The sequence below is a fragment of the Schistocerca nitens genome, chromosome 8, assembly GCF_023898315.1.
Source record: "Schistocerca nitens isolate TAMUIC-IGC-003100 chromosome 8, iqSchNite1.1, whole genome shotgun sequence".
Taxonomy (NCBI): Eukaryota; Metazoa; Arthropoda; class Insecta; order Orthoptera; family Acrididae; genus Schistocerca; species Schistocerca nitens.
Window position 1 is genome coordinate 301,673,641 of NC_064621.1, and position 20,790 is coordinate 301,694,430.

Consider the following 20,790-nt stretch of genomic DNA (forward strand, 5'->3'; position numbering starts at 1 on the left):
TCTATCTTACCCGTAGTGATACATGCCTCTACATCCTTACATTTGTCCTCTAGCCATCCCTGCTTAGCCATTTTGCACTTCCTGCCGATCTCATTTCTGAGACGTTGGTATTCCTTTTTGCCTGCTTCATTTACTGCATTTTTATATTTTCTCCTTTCGTCAATTAAATTCAATATCTCTTCTGTTATCCAAGGATTTGTACTAGCCCTCGTCTTTTTACCTACTTGATCCTCTGCTACCTTCACTATTTCATCTCTCAAAGCTACCCATTCTTCTTCTACTGTATTTCTTTCCCCCATTCTTGTCAATCGTTCCTTAATGCTCTCCCTGAAGCTCTCTACAAGCTCTGGTTCTTACAGTTTATCCAGGTCCCATCTCGTCAAATTCCCACCTTTTTGCAGTTTCTTCAGTTTTAATCTACAGTTCATAACTAATAGATAGTGGTCAGAGTCCACATCTGCCCCTGGAAATGTCTTACAATTTAAAACCTGGTTCCTAAATCTCTGTCTTACCATTATATAATCTATCTGAAGCCTTCCAGTATCTCCAGGCCTCTTTCATGTATACGACCTTCTTTCATGGTTCTTGAAACAAGTGTTAGCTATCATTAAGTTATGCTCTGTGCAAAATTCTTCCAGGCGGCTTCCTCTTTTTATTTCTTACCCCCATTCCATATTTACCTACTACATTTCCATCTCCTCCTTTTCATACTATCGAATTCCAGTCATTCGTGACAAACTCCAGCATTACCCCTATTTTATTTTGTATTTATAACCCCGCATTCACATGACCAGAAGTATAGTTCCTCCTGCCACCGAACTTCACTAATTCCCACTATATCTAACTTTAGCCTATCCATTTCCCTTTTTAAATTTTCTAAAATACTTGCCTGGTTAAGGGATCTGACATTCCACATTCTGATCCGTAGAACGCTAGTTTTGTTTCTCCTGATAATGATGTCCTCCTGAGTAGTCCCCACCCGCAGATCCAAATGAGGGACTCTTTTACCTCCAGAATGTTTTACCCAAGAGAATGCCATCAGCATTTAACCATACAGTAAAGCTGCATGCCCTTGGGAAAAAAATTACGACTGTAGTTTCCTCTTGCTTTCAGCCATTCGCAGTGCAGCACAGCAAGGTCGTTTTGGTTAATGTTACAAGGCCAGATTGGTCAATCATCTAGACTGTTGCCCCCGCAACTACTGAAAAGGCTGATGCCCCTCTTCAGGAACCACACATTTGTCTGGCCCGTGAACAGACACCCCTCCATTGTGGTTGCACCTACGGTATGGCTACCTATATCGCTGAGGCACACAAGGACTCCCCCACGACCACCACCACCACCACCACCACCACCACCACCACCAATGGCAAGGTCCATGGTTGATGGGGTGTGTGTGTGTATGTTGTCTAATCCAGAAGAAGGATTTTTGGCTGAAAGCTTACTTGTTTAGCAATCTTTTTGTTTTGCCTATCTGCAATTCAACATCTCTGTTATAAGGTGAGTAGCAATCTATCCTTCTAATAATATTATGTAATTGGATAAATAAAAAATCTACTCGCCAAGTGGCAGAATAACATGTATAAAAAAAAGGTTAAAATTAGGCAGGCTTAACAAGCCAGTGGCTCCGTCTTCAGGCAGTAGAGTTGAAGACAAAGGAAGACGAGTGAGGAAAAAGGACTGGAGAGGTCTAGGTAAAGGGGTAGATTTAAGAAAAATCACTCAGAATTGCAGTTCAGGGGAGACTTACTGTTGGGGATCGGACTGGATGAGATTTGAAAACCTGGAAGCTTAAAAGTGGGAGACATGGTAATATGTAAGACAGAGATTACTGCTAAAACACCGTGTGAGTTAATAAGAGTGAGAAGCTAAGTGCATTGTATGTAACAGAGATGGGAGGCTGATGGTGAAAAATAGACAGGTAATAAAATGAAAGCTGCAGAAAACTAAAACAGATTGAAGAAATGAGTAGTTACAGTGAAGAAATGCTAAAATGGGAAAAATTAACATAAATTAAGGCCAAGTGGGTGGTGAGAAGCAAGGACGTGTAATAGTACTATTTCCCACCTGCGGAGTTCTGAGAAACTGGTGTCTGGGGGAGAAATCTAAATGGCACCTGTGATGAAACGGGCAGTGAAGTCGTGACTGACATGTTGTAGAGTATGCTCTGCAACAGTATACATCCTTTGCCTATGGCATTTCATCCTAACTGATAATTTGGTGGTAGTCATGCCAATGTAAAAGGCTGAAAAGTGTTCACATAATAGCTGGTATATTGCATGTGTCATTTCACATGTGGCTCTCCCTTTGATATATGTGTATTGCCAGTTACGGGGCTGGTATATGTGGTAGCAAGGGGGTGCATAGCACAAGTCTTGCATTTGGGGCGGTTGAAGGCATAGGAGCCATAGGATAGGGACATGGATGCGGAAGGAGCATAGTGTCTGACAAGAATATTGCAGAGATTGAGAGGGTGATGGAAAACTATTCTAGGTGTGGTGGGCAAAATCTCAGACAGAACGGATCTCATTTCAGGGCATGATTTTAGAAAGTCATGGTCTTGTTGAAGTAGCTGATTAATACCAGGGTGATACTGAGTGGCCAGTGGTGTGTTCCGAAATTGTTTTTTGAAGGGATCAGCAGTTCCAGGATTTTATGTGATGGCACAGGAAATCTGCTTTGTACTAGGCTGGTGGCATAATTACATCTAATGAAGGCTGAGGTGAGAATGGTGGTGCATTGCTGTAAAGATTCTGTATCCAAAGAAATATGTTTGCCTAACATGCCAAGACTCACCATTAGTTCACATGATAAACATGTCATCAACGTACCTCAATCAAACCAGGGGCTGAAGACTTATGGATCCCAGTAAAGCCCCATTCAAGTGCCCCGTGAAAAGGTTGGCATAGGAAGGACCATCATGGTTCCTATGGCTGTACCCCTGATCTGTTTGTATGTCTGCACCTCAAAGGTGAAGTAGTTGTTGGTAAGTATAAAGGTGATTAAGGTGAGTAGGAAGGATGTCATAGGTTTAGAATCAGGTGGGTGCTGACTGAGGAAATGTTCAGCAGCAGACAGACCTTGTACAGGGGGGATGTTGGTATAGAGGTAGTGGTGTCAAACAAGGTGTGTGGTGGGAGTGGTATGATCATGGATATCAGACAGTCAATAAAATATTTGGGAAATCTTTGTACTATGGCCAGGATGATTGGGTCTGTGGACCTTAGGAAAGAGGTAAAAATTGGGGGTGGGTGGTTTGGATGGGGTGAGAAGTTCTATGAATTGAGGTGTTAGTCCATGTGAAGGGTCTGAGGTTTAAGGTGGGACTGCAGGTCAGTTTGAATCACAGGGATGGGACCTTGATGGCAGACACTGTATGTAGAGGTGTCAAACAGCTGGCGCAGACCTTCAGTAATACACTCCTTTCAGTCAAGTACCACAGTGGTAGATCCTTTGTCTGCTGGGAGCATAACAATGGAGTCATGATCTTTTAGGAAACTTAGAGCTTGGAGTTCTGCAGAGGACAGGTTGGAGTCTTGTTGTAGGGACCTGAGGAAGGGTTGTGAAGCAATTCTGGATGTGAGGAATGTTTGGAAGGCTTGTAAGGGATGATTTTAAGGTAGTGGTGATGGATCAAGTTCGGATTGTGGTTGGAACTGTTCAAGGCAGGGTTCAGTGTCACATCTGCTGCTGAAAGGTTTCGGGATTGGGTTGCAAAGTGATATTTCCAGTTGACAGTACTTGTGAAGGAAAGTATGTCCTTCACTAAAGCCACATGACCAACTGCAGGTTGTGGCTGAAAGTGAGACCCCAGGGTAACACAGATAATCCAGGAGGTGAGAGTGCTTTAGACAAGATTTTGAGGTCACTACTATTGTGACTGGTTCTTGTGATTATGAATTCTCTGGTCTGGGAGGCACTGGTGAAGGCTGTGGGATGTTAAGGTTAGATAAGCTCAGTTTGCAGGAGAGGAGTGGTGGTTGATGGTGTGGCTGTTTAGGGAGCTGCAGAGAGACAGGAAGAGGAACACCACTGTTCAGGTGGTTTAGGAGAAGGTGGGAGAGCTTTTTGAGATTAAGTCTGGCATGTCGTTGCAGTTTGAAGTTGGCTTGAGGGATGATACCATCCAAGGAAACATGAAGGGTAGACAACTGCAGGATTTTGTAAAGGGAGAGAAGTCTGGTGGAGTGGAAATTGCCTGATGAGGCGTATATGTCCAGATTAGTTGGCTAAGAGCAAGAGATTACTAAATTTGAAACTGTAAAAGAGCCTGGTGCAGGTTAGGATTACCTCTAGAAACAGGGACTTTCAATGTTAGGCATTTGAAATAACTCCAAGGGACAAGAAGGTTTCAAGAAACAGAATGTGGGACCTAAGTTTTGATAATGCAAAAAGATGGATTCATCATGGCAAGAGAGGAAGGACATTTTGGAGTGTTAGAAATCATGGGAGTGGCAAAACAGGAAAGCAGAGGGTGGATAAAAGGTACAAAAATGGAAGAAAAGCAAGGAAAAAAATTGGAAAAAATCAGAAAAATTGTACAAAAATTATGAGAGCAGACAATGGTTAACTAGAGGTAATGAGTGGGCAAGACTTTCTCACCAGAAAATTGGTCTATATGACACGGGAGGAGGGGGGGGGGGGGGGGAGGAGAGCAAGAAGAAGAAGATTGGAAAAGAAAAATCAGTTGTGAAAAGAGACAAAAGTTTAAAAACTGGGTAAACAGAGAGAGAGAATGTCCTAGAAGAAAATGTCAAGTACATAGCTAGGCAATTAAAGTAATGTAGAAGAGGGCAGTAAAAGTTGGTCAGAGTGGTTTGACAAAAAACAAATACACAAAAATGTGAAAGAACTACATAAAAAGAAAATAAATGGAGGATGGAAAAGAAAATAGCTGTCAAATTTGCGAATAAATTGGCGAAAGATGCTCATGAGAATGTCCTACAGTTTAGTGAACCATTAATTGTTAAAGGCAAATTTGTAAATAACAATGGAATTGTATATACAAATAAAAATGGACCTGTCTGCATGCACGGAAATCCGTGCTAGAAAAGATGTAGGTGCAAAGTGTTGATTAATCTTGGTGATGCAGATGAATAAACAAATGGATTAGTACACATAGTAGAAAACAGATGACAATTTGAATGAAACAAATTACAACAAAACTGACAAGAGGGTTACATAAGAAAGAATGATGGCCACTTGGACTAAAATAACAAAGAAACAATGTAATGTAATTGGATAGATAAAAATAATACAGACATTTTTCTATGGGTTGTTCCAATGGGTAAGAGTGAGAAAGCAAAGAGGCATTGCAATCACAATATGGAGGAAAGGCGGCTGGCAGAGGTTTATTCTGGAAAATGTGGAAAGGATATTTGATGTATCAGTGTCATCTCTAAGCCTTACTTGAAACCTGACAGTATAAAATGTAATATTGTATAATAAGGAAATAGTCTGTTAATTCAGTTTTGAACATAGGAATGAAAAATTGGGATTTAAAGTCATGCTGATGATGAGCCCATTGGAGATGGACTGAAGCTTGCATACAACAAGTGTGGTGAAAGAAATCGGCTGTTTCTTTTTCAAAGGAACCATCCTGGCGATATTTGCTTTAATCAGTTGAAGAAAACTGCAGAGATTGCACAAATGAAGATTTGGAGCGTGCTTCTGCTTAATTCAAGAGCAGTTTGCTAATCACTGTGCTATCTTTCGCAGTAATTCAGTTTAGATTGAACCAGATAGATTTGTTTGAATTCAAACTTGTCTGGAAAGACATAGAAGTGTTAAAGTAATTGTTGGTATACAATGGCATCAGAAATTAATTTCAAATCTTATTTACATTTCAGTGTTGAATTGTGCTTTACAGACAGTTAAGATATTTAGCCACTGGCAGTGAGAATCCATTCTAGAAATTTTGCCAGTTCATAAACTGACAGTCTGGAGCCCCCAAAACGTCATTTTATCTTGGCCAGTGAAAATGTTTGCATGGAGGAAATCTGTTCTGATGTGTTTGCTGCCAACGAATATGAATTTGTTTGTGTTTTTACAGGTTTTATTAATCCCAGTAGCAGTAGAATTGCTAAGCTGTTGAGTAAACCAGTGGAATTACTGTGTGTGTGTGTGTGTGTGTGTGTGTGTCCGTGCCATACATTTTTTAATGATTGTGAAGAGTAAAATGTGGTAGATTAATTTTATAATTCATATTAAGGAGTAAAGATTAATTATTATGGTAGTTTTTAGGACTACAACGAAACAAGAATTTGTATATATGTCTACTCTAATGTATTTACCCAGACAAAAATGAGCCATTCATGTTAGTTCCTACATTGACTGAAGTATCTTCCTGATACATAAAAATAGACAAACCTTATTTTACAAGATACAAGAGTTTGTATTTATATAGTGGTTGTGAGTTAAGCCTTTTAAATGTGAATAACAATTAGTAGATCAGATTGATAAGAAATGGTTTCACTGTCTTGAAAGCAGAGGGGGAACTTATAGAGAATGTGTATAGCAGCAGATAGACAATGTTTACATTACATTCTGGAGTATAAAGACGAGGTGTCCATAATAACCTGAAGGGTTTACTGTAGATACTGATTTCATATAGTTAAGGAAATATTTACTTAAAGAAAGGTGATCTTTATGGTCTATAGAGTTCATAGTCGATAGTTGTTTAAGACAATCAGTATGCAGTAGAGATTTAAACCCAGAAAAATTCACTCTGTTTTTAATTTTGTTTCTATGAGCTCTGCTGAAGATGCAGCTATTTAATTGATTTGTACTCTGCTTCGTAAATTGTTTAATTCATTTTTATTAATAATGTCATAATTTGCATGAGTATCATAAAAAGTTATGCGTTACCTCGGTTCTGAGAGTTCCAGAAACTGTACAGAAAATTGGAATAGAGATCAACATAAACATCATTTCCACCCTTTTTATTGCTCACAAAAAACACATTGCATATCATACCACCATACAGCGAGACCTTCAGAGGTGGTGGTCCAGATTGCTGTACACACCAGTACCTCTAACACCCAGTAGCACATCCTCTTGCATTGATGCATGCCTGTATTCATTGTGGCATACTATCCACAAGTTCATCAAGACATTGTTGGCCCAGATTGTCCCACTCCTCAATGGTGATTCGGTGTAGATCCCTCAGAGCGGTTAGTGGGTCACGCTATCCATAAACAGCCCTTTTCAATCTATCCCAGGCTGTGCGATAGGGTTCATGTCTGGAGAACATGCTGGCGACTCTAGTCAAGCAATGTCGTTATCCTCAAGGAAGTCATTCACAAGATGTACACGATGGGGTCACAAATTGTCGTCCATGAAGACGAATGCCTCGCCAATATGCTGCTGATATGGTAGCACTATCAGTTAGAAGATGGCATTCACGTATTGTACAGCCTTTACAGCGCCTTCCGTGACCACCAGCGACGTACGTTGACCCCACATAATGCCACCCCAAAACAGCAGGGAACTTCCACCTTGCTGCACTTGCTGGACAGTGTGTCCAAGGTGTTCAGCCTGACCAGGTTGCCTTCAAACTCGGCTCTGATGATTATCTGGTTGAAGGCATAGGTGACACTCATTGGTGAAGAGAACATGATGCCAATACTGAGCGGTCCATTCAGCATGTTGTTGGGCCCATTTGTACCACACTGCATGGTGTTGTGGTTGCAAAGTTGGACCTCGCCATGGGCATCGGGAGTGAAATTGCGCACCATGCAGCCTGTTGCATACAGTTTGAGTTGTAACACGACGTAGTGTGGCTGCACGAAAAGCATTATTCAACATGGTGACATTGCTGTCAGGGTTCCTCCGAGCCATAATCCGTAGGCAGCAGTCATCCACTGCAGTAGTAGCCCTTGGGTGGCCTGAGCAAGGCATGTCATCGACAGTTCCTGTCTCTCTGTATCTCCTCCATGCTCGATCAACATCGCTTTGGTTCACTGCGAGACACTTGGACACTTCCCTTGTTGAGAGCCCTTCTTGGGACAAAGTAACAATGCAGACACAATCAAACTGTGGTATTGACCATCTAGGCATGTTTGAACTACAGACAACATGAGTCATGTACCTCCTTCCTGGTGGAATGACTGGAACTGATCGGCTGTCGGACCCCCCTCCATCTAATAGGCTCTGCTCATGCATGGTTGTTTACATTTTTGGGTGGGTTTAGTGACATCTCTGAACAGTCAAAGGGACTGTGTCTGTTATACAATATCCACAGTCAATGACTATCTTCAGGAGTTCTGCAAGCTGGGGTGATGCAAAACTTTTTTGATGTGTTATTTGCTGCTCCAATCTCTTTGCTTATTTAATATGTTTTATGAGTTGGCAGCCCCTTCATCACTTGCATTGTAACCATTGCTGTTATAATATTCACAGTTCACCTGCTGAAACTTTTTACCTGATTTTATATTAGTTGTATGATTCAGTTACTGCCTTTTTGTTGAGTTTTTAAGCAAGTGTTGTGCATATTTTATCATTTCAGAATTATAACAAATCAAGAATCCATTCCTTCCGAGGTGCCCGAGATGTAGAAATTACTCTAGATAATAGGCTTATATTTTGTGGGGAGATAGCACGCGCCTCTGGTGGCATTTTGGGAGGCACAGAAGCATTTGGAGATGTAAGTGTATTAAGTCAAATTTTTCTATTTATTTTTTATTTTTTAAGGATCTGTATTAATTAGACAGAAGTACATTTATGTTGTTCAAAGGAATTATGTTTGGGATTTGATGAGGCTTGCAACTATATTTCAACTTCATGAGAATAGTTCACTTTGCCACTGATTCCACTGCCCATGCCGTTACAGCAACAACCTCTTATTGTGAAATACAGTTCAGGGGAACCACCAAAATACTACTGTGTAATCATTGTTTGAATTTTAAGTGTTGTTTGTAAGCGATTCAACATGTACCTGAAAAAAAGTGAATTTGATTTTTATTATTATTGTAGAGATACATCACATTCAATGAGTGTACATGTAATATAGCAAATGTCAGCAATAGAAAACATTTAGTATCATGAAACTTCTAGTGAGCAACAGTTTTGATAAGGCTTACAAAAAACAACATTTTCAAACTCAGTTTACTAAAATCTTTAATTTTGCAATATTCCTTTTTTTTAAAAAATCCTTGAGCTGATTCGGAAAGTTACTGTCACAGACACCATTCTGTAGGTTTTTAGGCAGACTTATTATTACTCTGATACATTAACTTCATACCTGAGTGCTAAGGCAAGTGCAAAAAGAAAGAGGGATAAGTAAAAAAGTAGTCATGGTCTTTCTGACTGTAGCTGTAGAGGAAATGCTACTTCAGGAAAATCAGTTGGTAATGACTGCAGGTAAGCTGTCAGTATTTCAGCTAGTGAGTTCACTGTATGCCGGGGCCATGAGGCAACTAGCTGAAGTGCTGGTAGGGCTCTCTGTACCCAATATCCTGCCACACTGACCCATTGACCTCAGCCCAGGTCATTGTGATCATCTTCAACATCATTGTCACTGGTTACTGTCGTAAGATATTAGAGATTCACTTCTGAATATAGGCCACCTATCCACTTCTGGATAAAGGTTGCCTCTAGACTTTTTGCAGTTTTATGCATGCACTTTTTCTAATGTCATCTACATATACTTTCTACAGGTCAGTGTGTCTCTGTTTTCTTATCTCTTGGATTTTCAGCAAAGTACTTCCTTGGTCCATGTGCCATCCATTTGTCTGCATGTGTGTACTGCCCACCCCTTCATTTCACTTTCATTAAAGCCATAATTACATCTTCCACTCCAGTCTGTCCCCTGATCTATTTGTTTGTTTCACCATTTCTTATAGTATTCTCAACATGACTCTCTCTGTTGCTCACTGAGTGCCATTCCATTTATGAATTTCTGAAATAGTGTGTGGCACACAGTGTCCCACTTTATGGGCTTACTATTAAAACTGGCCTCTTAGGCTGTCAGCTGTCCTTCTGCAATAACCTTGATCTTTTACAATACCATCAGCCCTTCACCCTCACCAATCAGATCCTTCATGATCATACAATTTAAGCTCAGACCATACTTGACAGCCTATACTCCTTTCACAAAACCCTTTTACTCTGTGGTTATAATCCCCTGAATGCCATCACTAAAATAGAAACTCATGCCCTTCAACAGTTGGGACAGCATTCCCAGCACCATCTGAGGAAAGTGTTCCAGCCACTCATCTCATATGCCTGCATGGCCAAGAAAAAGCTACTCTGGTCTAACCCCCCGCCCCCTCCCCCAGTCAACCCCTCATAGCTGCTGACTATACCTTACTGATTTACTCTGCCTTTCACATCCCCAAAAACTTCCTCCACTCTACATGAAACACATTGTTCCTGAACACCCATCCCATAACATTTTTACCAACCTTTCTGCCAAAACCCTGATCCCTGCAGAAGCCTCAGTATTTTCTAAAGCCCTCAGTTTCAACCATGCTAGACTTGTAAAGGACCTTACCTCCTTTACTTGTTCCCTGCAGTGGAAGCATTTCTGCACTACACACTCCACCTGACAACAGCCAACCGAAACCCTGTATAGAATATTGTTTACAACAGTTACAGCCTCCCTTTAACTATGATCCACCTCCCCTTCCACTCATTCATCCCCTGGTAATCTTTCATGGATTTGTCACTTCTAACATTGCCTCTCTTTCCTTTCCTAAATCCTTCCCCGTGGAACACATTGCTATTCATAACCTGGAAAACAATTCAGACTTCTTGCAGGCAAAAACTCTACCACAGTAGTCTTGAATCATTGTGATTATGTGGCCGAGTGTCCCCACCAACTTTTTGACACCTCTGCATACAACCCATGATCCTATTCCAAAAGTCCAACATGACCTACAGCAGCTCCTCAAGGTGTTAGGTCCATCCCAAAAATCTTACTCCTGAGTCCATCTCCCTCCACACACTACCACTCCTACCAAAGCTACTCCCCAAACTCACTCTTAGGTCTACCTACTGATTGTCCCATTGTGCATGGGTACAATGCTTCTGCAGACTGAACCTCTCTGCCCTTGTTGACCAACATCTGTAACCTCCCATCCTACATTCGAGACACTGTTTCCTTCCTTTACCACCTCTCTACAGTTCCTTTCCCTTTACCACCCAACTCATTGTTGATTATTGTGGATGCAGTGTACTTGTACACCAACTTTCCCCAAGACCATAGACTTTTCTGACATCATGCTGAACCTCCCATCCTACATTCAAGACACTGTTACCTTCCTTCACCATCTCTTCACAGTTCCTGTCCCATTACCACCAGACTCCTTGTTGATCATTTTGGATGCAGTGTCCTTGTACACCAACTTTCCCCATGGCCATAACTTTTCCCAATGTCCTCCTGATACCAAACCCCTCCAGCTCTTTCCTAATTCTACTAACCAACCACTTCCTGACCCACAATTACTTTACCTGAGAAGGGCAAATGTACAAACAAATCTGTGGTATTGCCATGAATATTCATGTGGCACCATCCTATGCCAGCTTATTTGTGGGTTGTTTGGAAGAATCCTTGCTATACAGTCAACACCTAAAACCCCTTGTTTGATTCAGATTCATTGACAGCTTTTTCATGATCTGGACTCACAGCAGTGACAACCTTTTCTCTTCCCTCCATAAACTCAACACCTACTCCCATATGCACTCCAATTGGCCCTTCTTGATTGAACAGCCGACCTTCATATGTGTCGAGTCATGCCACCTGTGGACACTGCATCTGCAGTAAGAAGTAGGAGTTGTCAAAATACACCAATAACCTTATTAGAGCCTTTAATGTGAGACAGTGTCCTATCAGCCTCATCCATAAACAAGTGTACTGAGTCATCTGCTTCTCTGACACCAGTTAACCTGTTAACCAGCCACTGACCAGCACCCCTCTGATCTCCCAGTACCACCATGGCCTTAAAACGTCAACCACATCCTCCACCAGGGTTTTAACTACCTCTTGTGCCCTGAGATGGAGGATATTGTACCCACATTAGCCAAAGCAGTGTTTCACAGATCACCCAACCTAAAGAATAGTGTTGTCCATCCGTAGTCCGATTCTGCTCCCAATTGTGCACCCCATGGGCAACCCCCATGTGCTATCCCATATACCCACTGACCAGCTCATACTACAGTCCAGCCACAGGCATTTTCCACCCAATAAAAGGCAGGGTCATGTGTGAAAGCAGCCATGTTATGTATCAGCTATGCTGCAATTACTCAACAGCTATGCTGCAGTTATTGTCAAGTGACCACCTGTCTACTAATGTGAATGGCAGTACTCATGTGAATGGCCACTGCCAGATTGTAGCGAACCGCAAACCTGACCATCCAGTTGCCAAACATGCTGCACACCATAACACAAATGATGTCAACAGCTACTATACTAAGTAGGCCAGTTGAATATTCCTTTCCAGCACAAGTTTCTCTGAACTACGCAGGTGGGAATTGTCTCTCCAGCATATCCTGTGGTCTTGCAATCACCCTGGCCTGAACCTCTGTTAACCTGTTTTCCAATGCTTCACCTTACCTTTTCCGTTCTCTCTTCTGTCTACACCACACCTCCTCTATCCATATTGAGTACTGCCTCCTCCAACCACTCTTCCTCTTGCCCTCCTCCCCAAACATGCATTCTCTCTCTCTCACTCTCTCTCTCCCCCTACCTCCCTCCCTCCATCCCTCCCTCCCTCCCTCCCTCAATCCCCCCTCCCCCCTGGCCATTACCACCTATCTTCATTCCAATTTTCCTCTCCTTTTCCCCTCTCTCATCTCTCCCTTTCCCTCTTTCTGTACCTCTCTTTGTTCTACCCATAGTACTCCTTTCATTGTGTGCAACTGTGGACTTGTCTGCCATAACAGCTGCCTCTTTCCCACTGCACCCTCCTTGCATCCTTTCCTACCCTCTCCCCATTGCTATCAGCTCAGGCAACTGCTTTCAGTAATTGATAATCAATAATTAGTCTCATTGTGCCCACAGGACTGTGCGTTTGGGTGTCTGTGTGGTTGTGTGTCTGTGTGAATGTGTGTACTTTTACTAGAAAAGGAGCAAGAGCTTGAAAGCTAGTGGGAACACTGTTTCCTGTTATATGGGTCTATGCTCCACACATCACTTCACTATAATTGAGTGGTTGCCTTTTCCTTATTTTATGTTTTTGGTTTTAGAAACGTGATTTAGTTGACCAAAAAAGCTTCATGTCATTTATACTATTCTGTTTATTTCTGTTGATGTCCTTTCAGTCATCTTAATATACTCTAAATACTGACAAGAACTCGTCAGCTTTCTGTTGATGTCCATTCAGTCATCTTCACATGCTCTAAATACTGACAAGAACTCATCAGCTAGTTAATTTGAACAGTTTTTCTGCCAGAGGGGCTGGTTATACATTACTTTAATCTTTTTATAATTGATTTTCAGGTCGGCATACATACTTTCTGTTACATTATTCCATCCAGGGGTAAACAGTACTATCTTATCAGCAAAATAAAGGTACTGATCCGTTAGATTTTGGGTTGCAACTGTAGAAACTTAGTTTCTTCACTTGATATTTCAGCTGTATACCCCAATGCCTGTAGCCACAGTTACACAATGTCACCAATGTTGTTGTCTGTCTAAGAACTATGCATAAATTGAATCTGTGGTTGGATGCCTGATGCATGCATGGATAACACTACATCAATAGGTGCTGGACAGTAGGTATGTCTTAGTGAGTCGATCAAAGAAAGCTGCAGGTTCTGTGCTTGGTGCAGATTGAAACGACCATTTCTATTAATCCTCCTTCATATGAATTTCTACTGCTTTCTGCATAACTGAATCCCAGGATGATGAAGGCATTGGCCGCCCACTATGGCCAAGCGGTTCTAGGTGCTTCAGTCCGGAACCGCACTGCTGCTACGGTCGCAGGTTGGAATCCTGCCTCGGGCATGGATGTGTGAGATGCCCTTAGATTAGTTAGTTTTAAGTAGTTCTAAGTCTAGGGGACTGATGACCTCAGATGTTAAGTCCCATAGTGCTTAGAGCCATTTTGATGAAGGCATTGCTAGAAGTTCAACATTGTCATAACAGCAAAGAGTGACCTATGTTAATGCAGTAGTCTGCTACAGCCATTCACCTTCGGTGTTCCGTACACCTTTCAGGGAGTGACTGCCCAATGTATTAACTGCACTCGCGAGGAATCTTATAAACCAAGTCTTGAGAGCATCAAGTCATTTTTGATGGAATCTGAAACTGCTAGTGTCATCAGTGGGGGCCGAAAGATAGTTTAACGTTGTGCTTGGTGAGATGCAACCTGTTTTTCACAACAGATTTTTCACATATAGTAGGACATTCGTGAACTGAAAATCCTCTACTTCTTTTTTGTAATTCAGTATGTCTGTTTTAAATTTTATTCATAGGACCTTGTGTATCAGTTGGGAAGAGTACGTATTTTTTTCAAAAACTCTTTTTAAGAAAAAAAAAAAACTCACCGTACCAACTGCTGTTGCCAGCATTGCTGTGTGCCCTATCCACCATAGTTCTGAGAAGGGTGGCGACAATTGTTTGCACATAAATACAAGCCCGTATGATGCAGGTTCCTATAAACTTCGTACCTCCAGGTGCCATCATCTTAGTGACGAACCAAAACATCCGAGAATGGGAAGCATCCCTCATTTTTGATTTCTGCTGTAAATTGAGTATTTGCATGGATGTAATTTAGATGGTGTAAAAAATCATATAATTCACCTCTACCATGGGGCCACACTACAAAGCTTCATTAACCTACCCTGTAAATACTGTGGGTTTTAAAGATTAGATTAGATTAGATGTACTTTTCATTCCAATTGATCTATAGTGATGAGATACTCTGGGATGTGGAACATGTCATACATTATAAATAGAATACGTTATAAATCTTTATAAAATAAGAACAGATATTCTAATGTATTTCCACAGTCCCAAATGAAATTGCTCTAGTGGATTTGGAATCGTATGCAATGTTCACATTATGTGATATTATTAATAACATACATGCATCATTCAGTTCTGCTAAGAAATTCATCAGCGGATTCGAAGGAGTTGGCCACAAATAAATCCTTTAGACTATTCACAAACTGAACAATATTTTTATGCCTGCTGGCATGTTATTAAAAATGTATTGAAAATGTATAATAATAGTGGACACCTTTCTGAACCAAAATAAGCGACTTTAAAATGTTTGTGAAAGTTATTCTTATTTCTAGTATTGATTCCATGAACTGAGTTGTTGGTTTGTAAAAAAAGATATATTTTTAATGACAAATTTCATTAAACTAGTTGACTACTGCACCTTTTTCTCAAAGGACCTCCATAGGCTTCCAAGGCTGACAGGGACTACCCACAGCCACATAGTCCGTTCCAAAAATTCATTATCAATAAAAATATGTTGATGTTACAACATATGTAATCAAAGATTAATCTTGTCATCAACAATTTTGCCAATAATAGATCAATAATTCTAAAGGGGAACCTTATTGAATAAGTAAATCATCTCAAAGCTGACTAATAAAAACAGAACTATTCATTTTGAGTGATTTATGTTAGCAAGTAAAGTCTGTGAGTTGCATATTTTATGAGCACATCTTCTCATAAGGGGTCTGAATAGCAAGGATGAGTGTTTGGTGCTATCGTAATTTGGAGAGACAGTGTCCTCACTATTGGCCGCATAAGAATCGCAAGTGGTGATAACCTGTAGGCGGAATTGGAACATCTTAAAAATGTGTTCCTAGAAAATGGATATTCATTCCAGATACAGAGAGCACTTGATACATAGAAACGGCAGACCAAAAACAAGATTGAGGTTTTTAGGATACCAGCTTACCTGCCATATAATGGGAATGTTTCTACGAAAATAGGCAGAATACTAAGAAAACTTAATGTTTAAGAGGTGTTTTGTCCTCCAGCATTTGCATTTCTGGTTTCAGTCAAAGACGGCTTAGAGCTGTGGAAGGCAGTGTGTTATAGGATTCTGTGCAAGTGTGGTGAATGTTATATAGGGTGACCCATGCACTATTCAGGATCATATTGTGGAGCACCACTGGCATAATCACCTCCTCCAAGCCAGAAAATCTGCTATAGTTAAGCATTGTATTTTTATTGGTAGTTAAATGAATTACAATGAAGAAAAAATTGTGGCCAGCACTTTGAGCTTTTGGGACTCCGTTATTAAGGAGACTGTGGAAATACAACTATTTGAGCACCTTACCATTTCAGTCTGTGATTTCTTGTTATATACTGCATGGAATCCTGTCATTGGAAAACTCAATACTCTGTAGAGCCGTCATTGTTTTGCAATTTTATTGGATGAAGATTAATTTGTTATCAATAAAGCAAGCTTCCACCATAGACAGTACTTGGAGCAAGGCTGAAGAAGTGGGACAAATGTTCAGATGATTTCAAAGTTAGGGAAGAAATGAGACAGATCATATGACTGTATGTGAAAGAACAGTTAAACACTGGACATCATTCACCCACTAGTCAGTGTTGAAATAGGGTTAATAGTGTGCATCCAGTTTTTTTGCTGAGTTGTTGTTTCCATTTTATGCAATAGTATTAAAGAACATAGTTAATATCAGAAATTGAACTTGGTTTAAACAGCAACATGAGACCAACAGTAGTTCACAATCTGGTTGGAGTCCATACTGTGAACACACATAAAACTCGTAGCACGTGAAGAAGACAGATGGGCCAGTTGTCGAAATATTGTGCGTAAAATGGAAATAACAACTCGGCAAAACACTCAAAAGCACACTATTAATCAGTTGCACTGAGAAAGCCTGAGAGATCACCTCACTTCACTGTAGGCGGCGGAGGTTCTTCACAACATACACAAGTTGGATAAGCTCCACCAAAAAAGGGCAACTCCCCAGTACACAGACCTTCATAACAAGGTGTTAAGATGAACAAGTTGTACCTAAAGTCAAAAATCACATTAATATGCCAGCAGTGAATAGGATAATGTGCCATGCAAGCCTGGCTGTAGTACGAGAGAGAATTCGTGGCACTTGACAAATGCTGAATGCCACTTCAAAAAGAGCTTTCCCATCTGCATTTGTATACGTCAGCAAAACTTTCTGCACATTCTTGGGAGTGGGTTGACACTATGACATGGTCACAAGCAGAATTAAAAAGCAGATTACCTAACCTCTGTGAGCATGTTGTTGCTTCTCTCCCACTGGAAGCAGCAGAAGAGGTTTGCAGCGAAACTTGTAGAGCACACACACATCTCCAAGGGAGAATGAGCAGCATTGAGAAATCTGTGGGAGGACAAGGAAAATGTAGTTCTGCCAGCCATTAGGGAAAATGTTAGGGTTTTGGTGTCACATGTGGACTACAATAAGAAGATTTTTGGTCTTTTGCATGATGTTGCATACAGAGAGGTAAATGTTGACCCTACGAATAAAATTGAAAAGAAGATGACGACTCTTCTCAGTGAGTCAGGCTTGCCAAATACCAACATTAAGGGTCTTAAAAAATGAGTGACAGTGCCACCATGACTATATGTCCATTCTAAGTTATTCGAGGAAGGAATTTCTCGAAGACCTGTAGTTAATGATACTGGCAAACTTACATACTAGCTGGCAAAATATCTGAAACACATTCTCAGCAAACATGTGAGGAAGTTTGAACATCACAGTTTCATCTCCTCCAACTTTGTACATAACCTCAGACAATTGCCACTACAGGACATGTATATTACGGTCAGTTTTAATATAGTCTCCCTCTTTACAAGAGTTCCATTTTCTGATTCCATAGAAAAGTCTGATGATTGTTTCACAGAACTGATTTCCCGTTTGACAGAAAATGTTGTGAACAAACTAATGGGTTGCGATAGGTAGTCAGTTATTACATAGTATGGTGAACCTAAATATGGACCACTTTTCAGCAAATATTAGAATCTGCTGAGTTGAAACTGTGGTGACAGTACTCCAGAGAGTACCACACCAAACACTTGTAGTGCAGCTGCTGTGTGGGATGGCAGTACGAACTACATTGAGGTTCACCAGGGGCCACAGCTGCCAACCCATGGACGTCACATGTGTGGATAGCATTTGGTTGATGCCTTGTTAAATATACTGGAGCACTGAGCTATGTCAGAGAGCTCTCTTCAGTGTGCTGAGTCGTGTACTATCTCCAGTTACCACCAAGTCTACAAGCTGCAGTGTTCGTCCATTGTCCTCGACACTTAGGCTCCGAAGACATCTTATGCCAGCTCTGGACTCTATGTAGGCTTCACTCAGAGACACAGTGACCAGACTATAATATTTTAGAGGACTTGTCATAATTTCAAACATCTACTTGTGCTGGGCATTTCACAAGAAGGAGCATCATTTAAGTTGAGTAATTCTTCATATTTAATAAATATCATTTTGTTACTAACTGTTGGGAATCTTTCTGATTGAAGACAACCTATGCTGTCCTCCTTCATTCCCAACAGAAACCAATATGTTTCTATGGATACATGAACAACACATTTGTCATGTGGCCACATAGAGTAGAAAAGCTTCAAGAGTTTCTGGAACATTGGTACTCTTCACACTGTAATGCATCATTAATAACAGAACTTGAAAAAAGAGCCCAATTGTCTTTCAATGAAGTGTTAGTTAAGAGAGGAAATGATGAGTCCCTGGGTCCGAGTACATATAGCAAACCTATGCACACTGATCTCTATCCCGACACCTCAAGTCATCACCATCTCTCGCAAAGAAATTTGGAGGTATAGACTTTGGTCTATAAAGCTCGAATAGACTAAGAAAAACAACTCCTACAAATAGTGTTGTTAAGCAAAGATTGGTAGACTCCAATGGAAAAATGACATTATGTGTATTTTGTTCCCTTCAACTAAGATAAAAATTATTCTTTGTAATGTTAAAGATGATCTAGTTCTCTGAAATCCAGGTGTGTATCACATGCCATGCTTATGTGACATGTCTTACGAGGGACAGAACAGTTGAGGAGAGATGCAAGTAATATCAGCAACATACCCAGCTAAAACAACCAAACGAGTCATCTGTTGCCGAGTACTGCCGTGAATATAATCATGAAATTAAATGTGATGAGACTAGTATCGTGGTGCAAATGCCAAGTTTGTGGGACAGCATAATTAAAGAGTCTGTTGAAATAAAAATGTCGGAAAACCTAATAAGCTGCATGGAGGTTTAAATTTAAATAACGCTTGGGGTCTGGCTTTCTTAAAATCTCACTGGCCATCACATCCACCACAGCTGGAAAATGCTGAGAGAATATGTGTTTCACAGAATGTCAGCCTGAGCTCTGAGAAACAAAAGAGTGTCAAAGAACATAGTGGGCATTGTGAACCGAACTGTACTATAAATAGTGGCATGAAATCAACAATAATTCACAGAATACTTGGAGTTCATGCAGCAAGTACAAATGACAGCAAAACTCCTAGCATCTGAAGAGGTTGGTTGGGTCAGTGGTCAAGATAATATGCATAAAATGGAAACACCAACGTGGCAGAATACCCAAAAGCACACTATTAATCAGTTGTGCTGAGAAAACGTTAGAGATCACATGAAATAGGGTGTCTTCAGCCGAGCAGTGGATAACTGAGAAGAAAATGGAGGAGACTCTGCACAATGACATAATTCAGCCATTGGAATGTTGTTGATCATCCCCCTTTCGTTGTAGTAAAGAAGAAAAATGCCACCCAGCTTTTATGTGTTAATTACCAGCAACTGAATAAAATCAGAAAATAGAATGTATATTCAATGCCACTCATTGAGGAGACTGTTGACCGCCTGATGGAGCAAAATATTTGTTTGCTATAGATATGCAGATTGGGTAATGAGAGATTGAGATTGATGAGACAAACTGGGAAAACACTACTGTCATTCTAACTGATTGACTGGATGAGTTCAGAGTTATGCCGTTTGATCTGTGCAATACTCTGGCCACCTTTGAACGCATGAAGGAAAACTACTTCAGCATTTTAAATGGATGTGCTTGACAAATGGGTTGAAATATGTCTTCAACATAGATCTTTGCCTGTATCTGACAAAGTGCTTCTTCGTCACCAAAGAAGTAAAAATCTTGGGGCACCTGGTTGATGGATATATTGTCTGTCCTGACCCAGAAAAAGTAACAGCTGTAACAGATTTCCCAACTCCTCAGCACATTCATGATGTCAGAAGCTTCCTTGGAATGTAGTCCTAGGGCAGATGGTCCATAAAAGTATTCATTTACAGTGCATGATCAATTCAAAATCCCATTGCAGGCTGATGCAAAATTTTCTTGGAGTGAAGAGCAATAAAGATGACGAGAATATGAAACAATGGAATGTCCAGGATGGGATAATGACAATATTATGAAAAGGATAGATAAAGTGGTGATGTTGAGTCACAGACAGGTACAACAGAAAGACTGCTAAACAATTAAGCTTTTGTCCAAAAGGATCTCTTCTGAATTAGACTGTACACATACACATGCATTCACACAAACACAACTCACACACACATGACCACTGTGAGGTGTGTTTATGTGAATGTATGTTGCCTAATGTTTGGGCCGAAAAGCTTAATTATTTAGCAGGATTTTTGTTTCATCTTGTCAGTAAATCAGCATCTCCACCATTTTTTGAGTAGAAATCTATCCCTTTCAAAATAATGATTAGAATACGAGGATGTACTGTCACTGGTTAGATGCACATTCAAGAAGCTTAGTCCATTCCAAAACAGTGTGTCACTGCTTTGTGAGAATGAGGAGCATTGCTATGTGCTATACATCATTCACCA

General features: G+C 40.6%; 1 protein-coding gene across 1 annotated transcript in view; it reads left to right on the forward strand.

Annotated features, from left to right (window-relative positions):
• The window catches only part of LOC126199242 (katanin-interacting protein-like), a 349,391-nt gene that overhangs the window by 104,978 nt on the left and 223,623 nt on the right, over nucleotides 1-20,790 (forward strand). Inside the window, exon 6 of the mRNA XM_049936035.1 lies at nucleotides 8,507-8,644. Coding sequence (XP_049791992.1) covers nucleotides 8,507-8,644 — 138 coding nt within the window. The remainder of the gene's footprint in view (nucleotides 1-8,506; nucleotides 8,645-20,790) is intronic.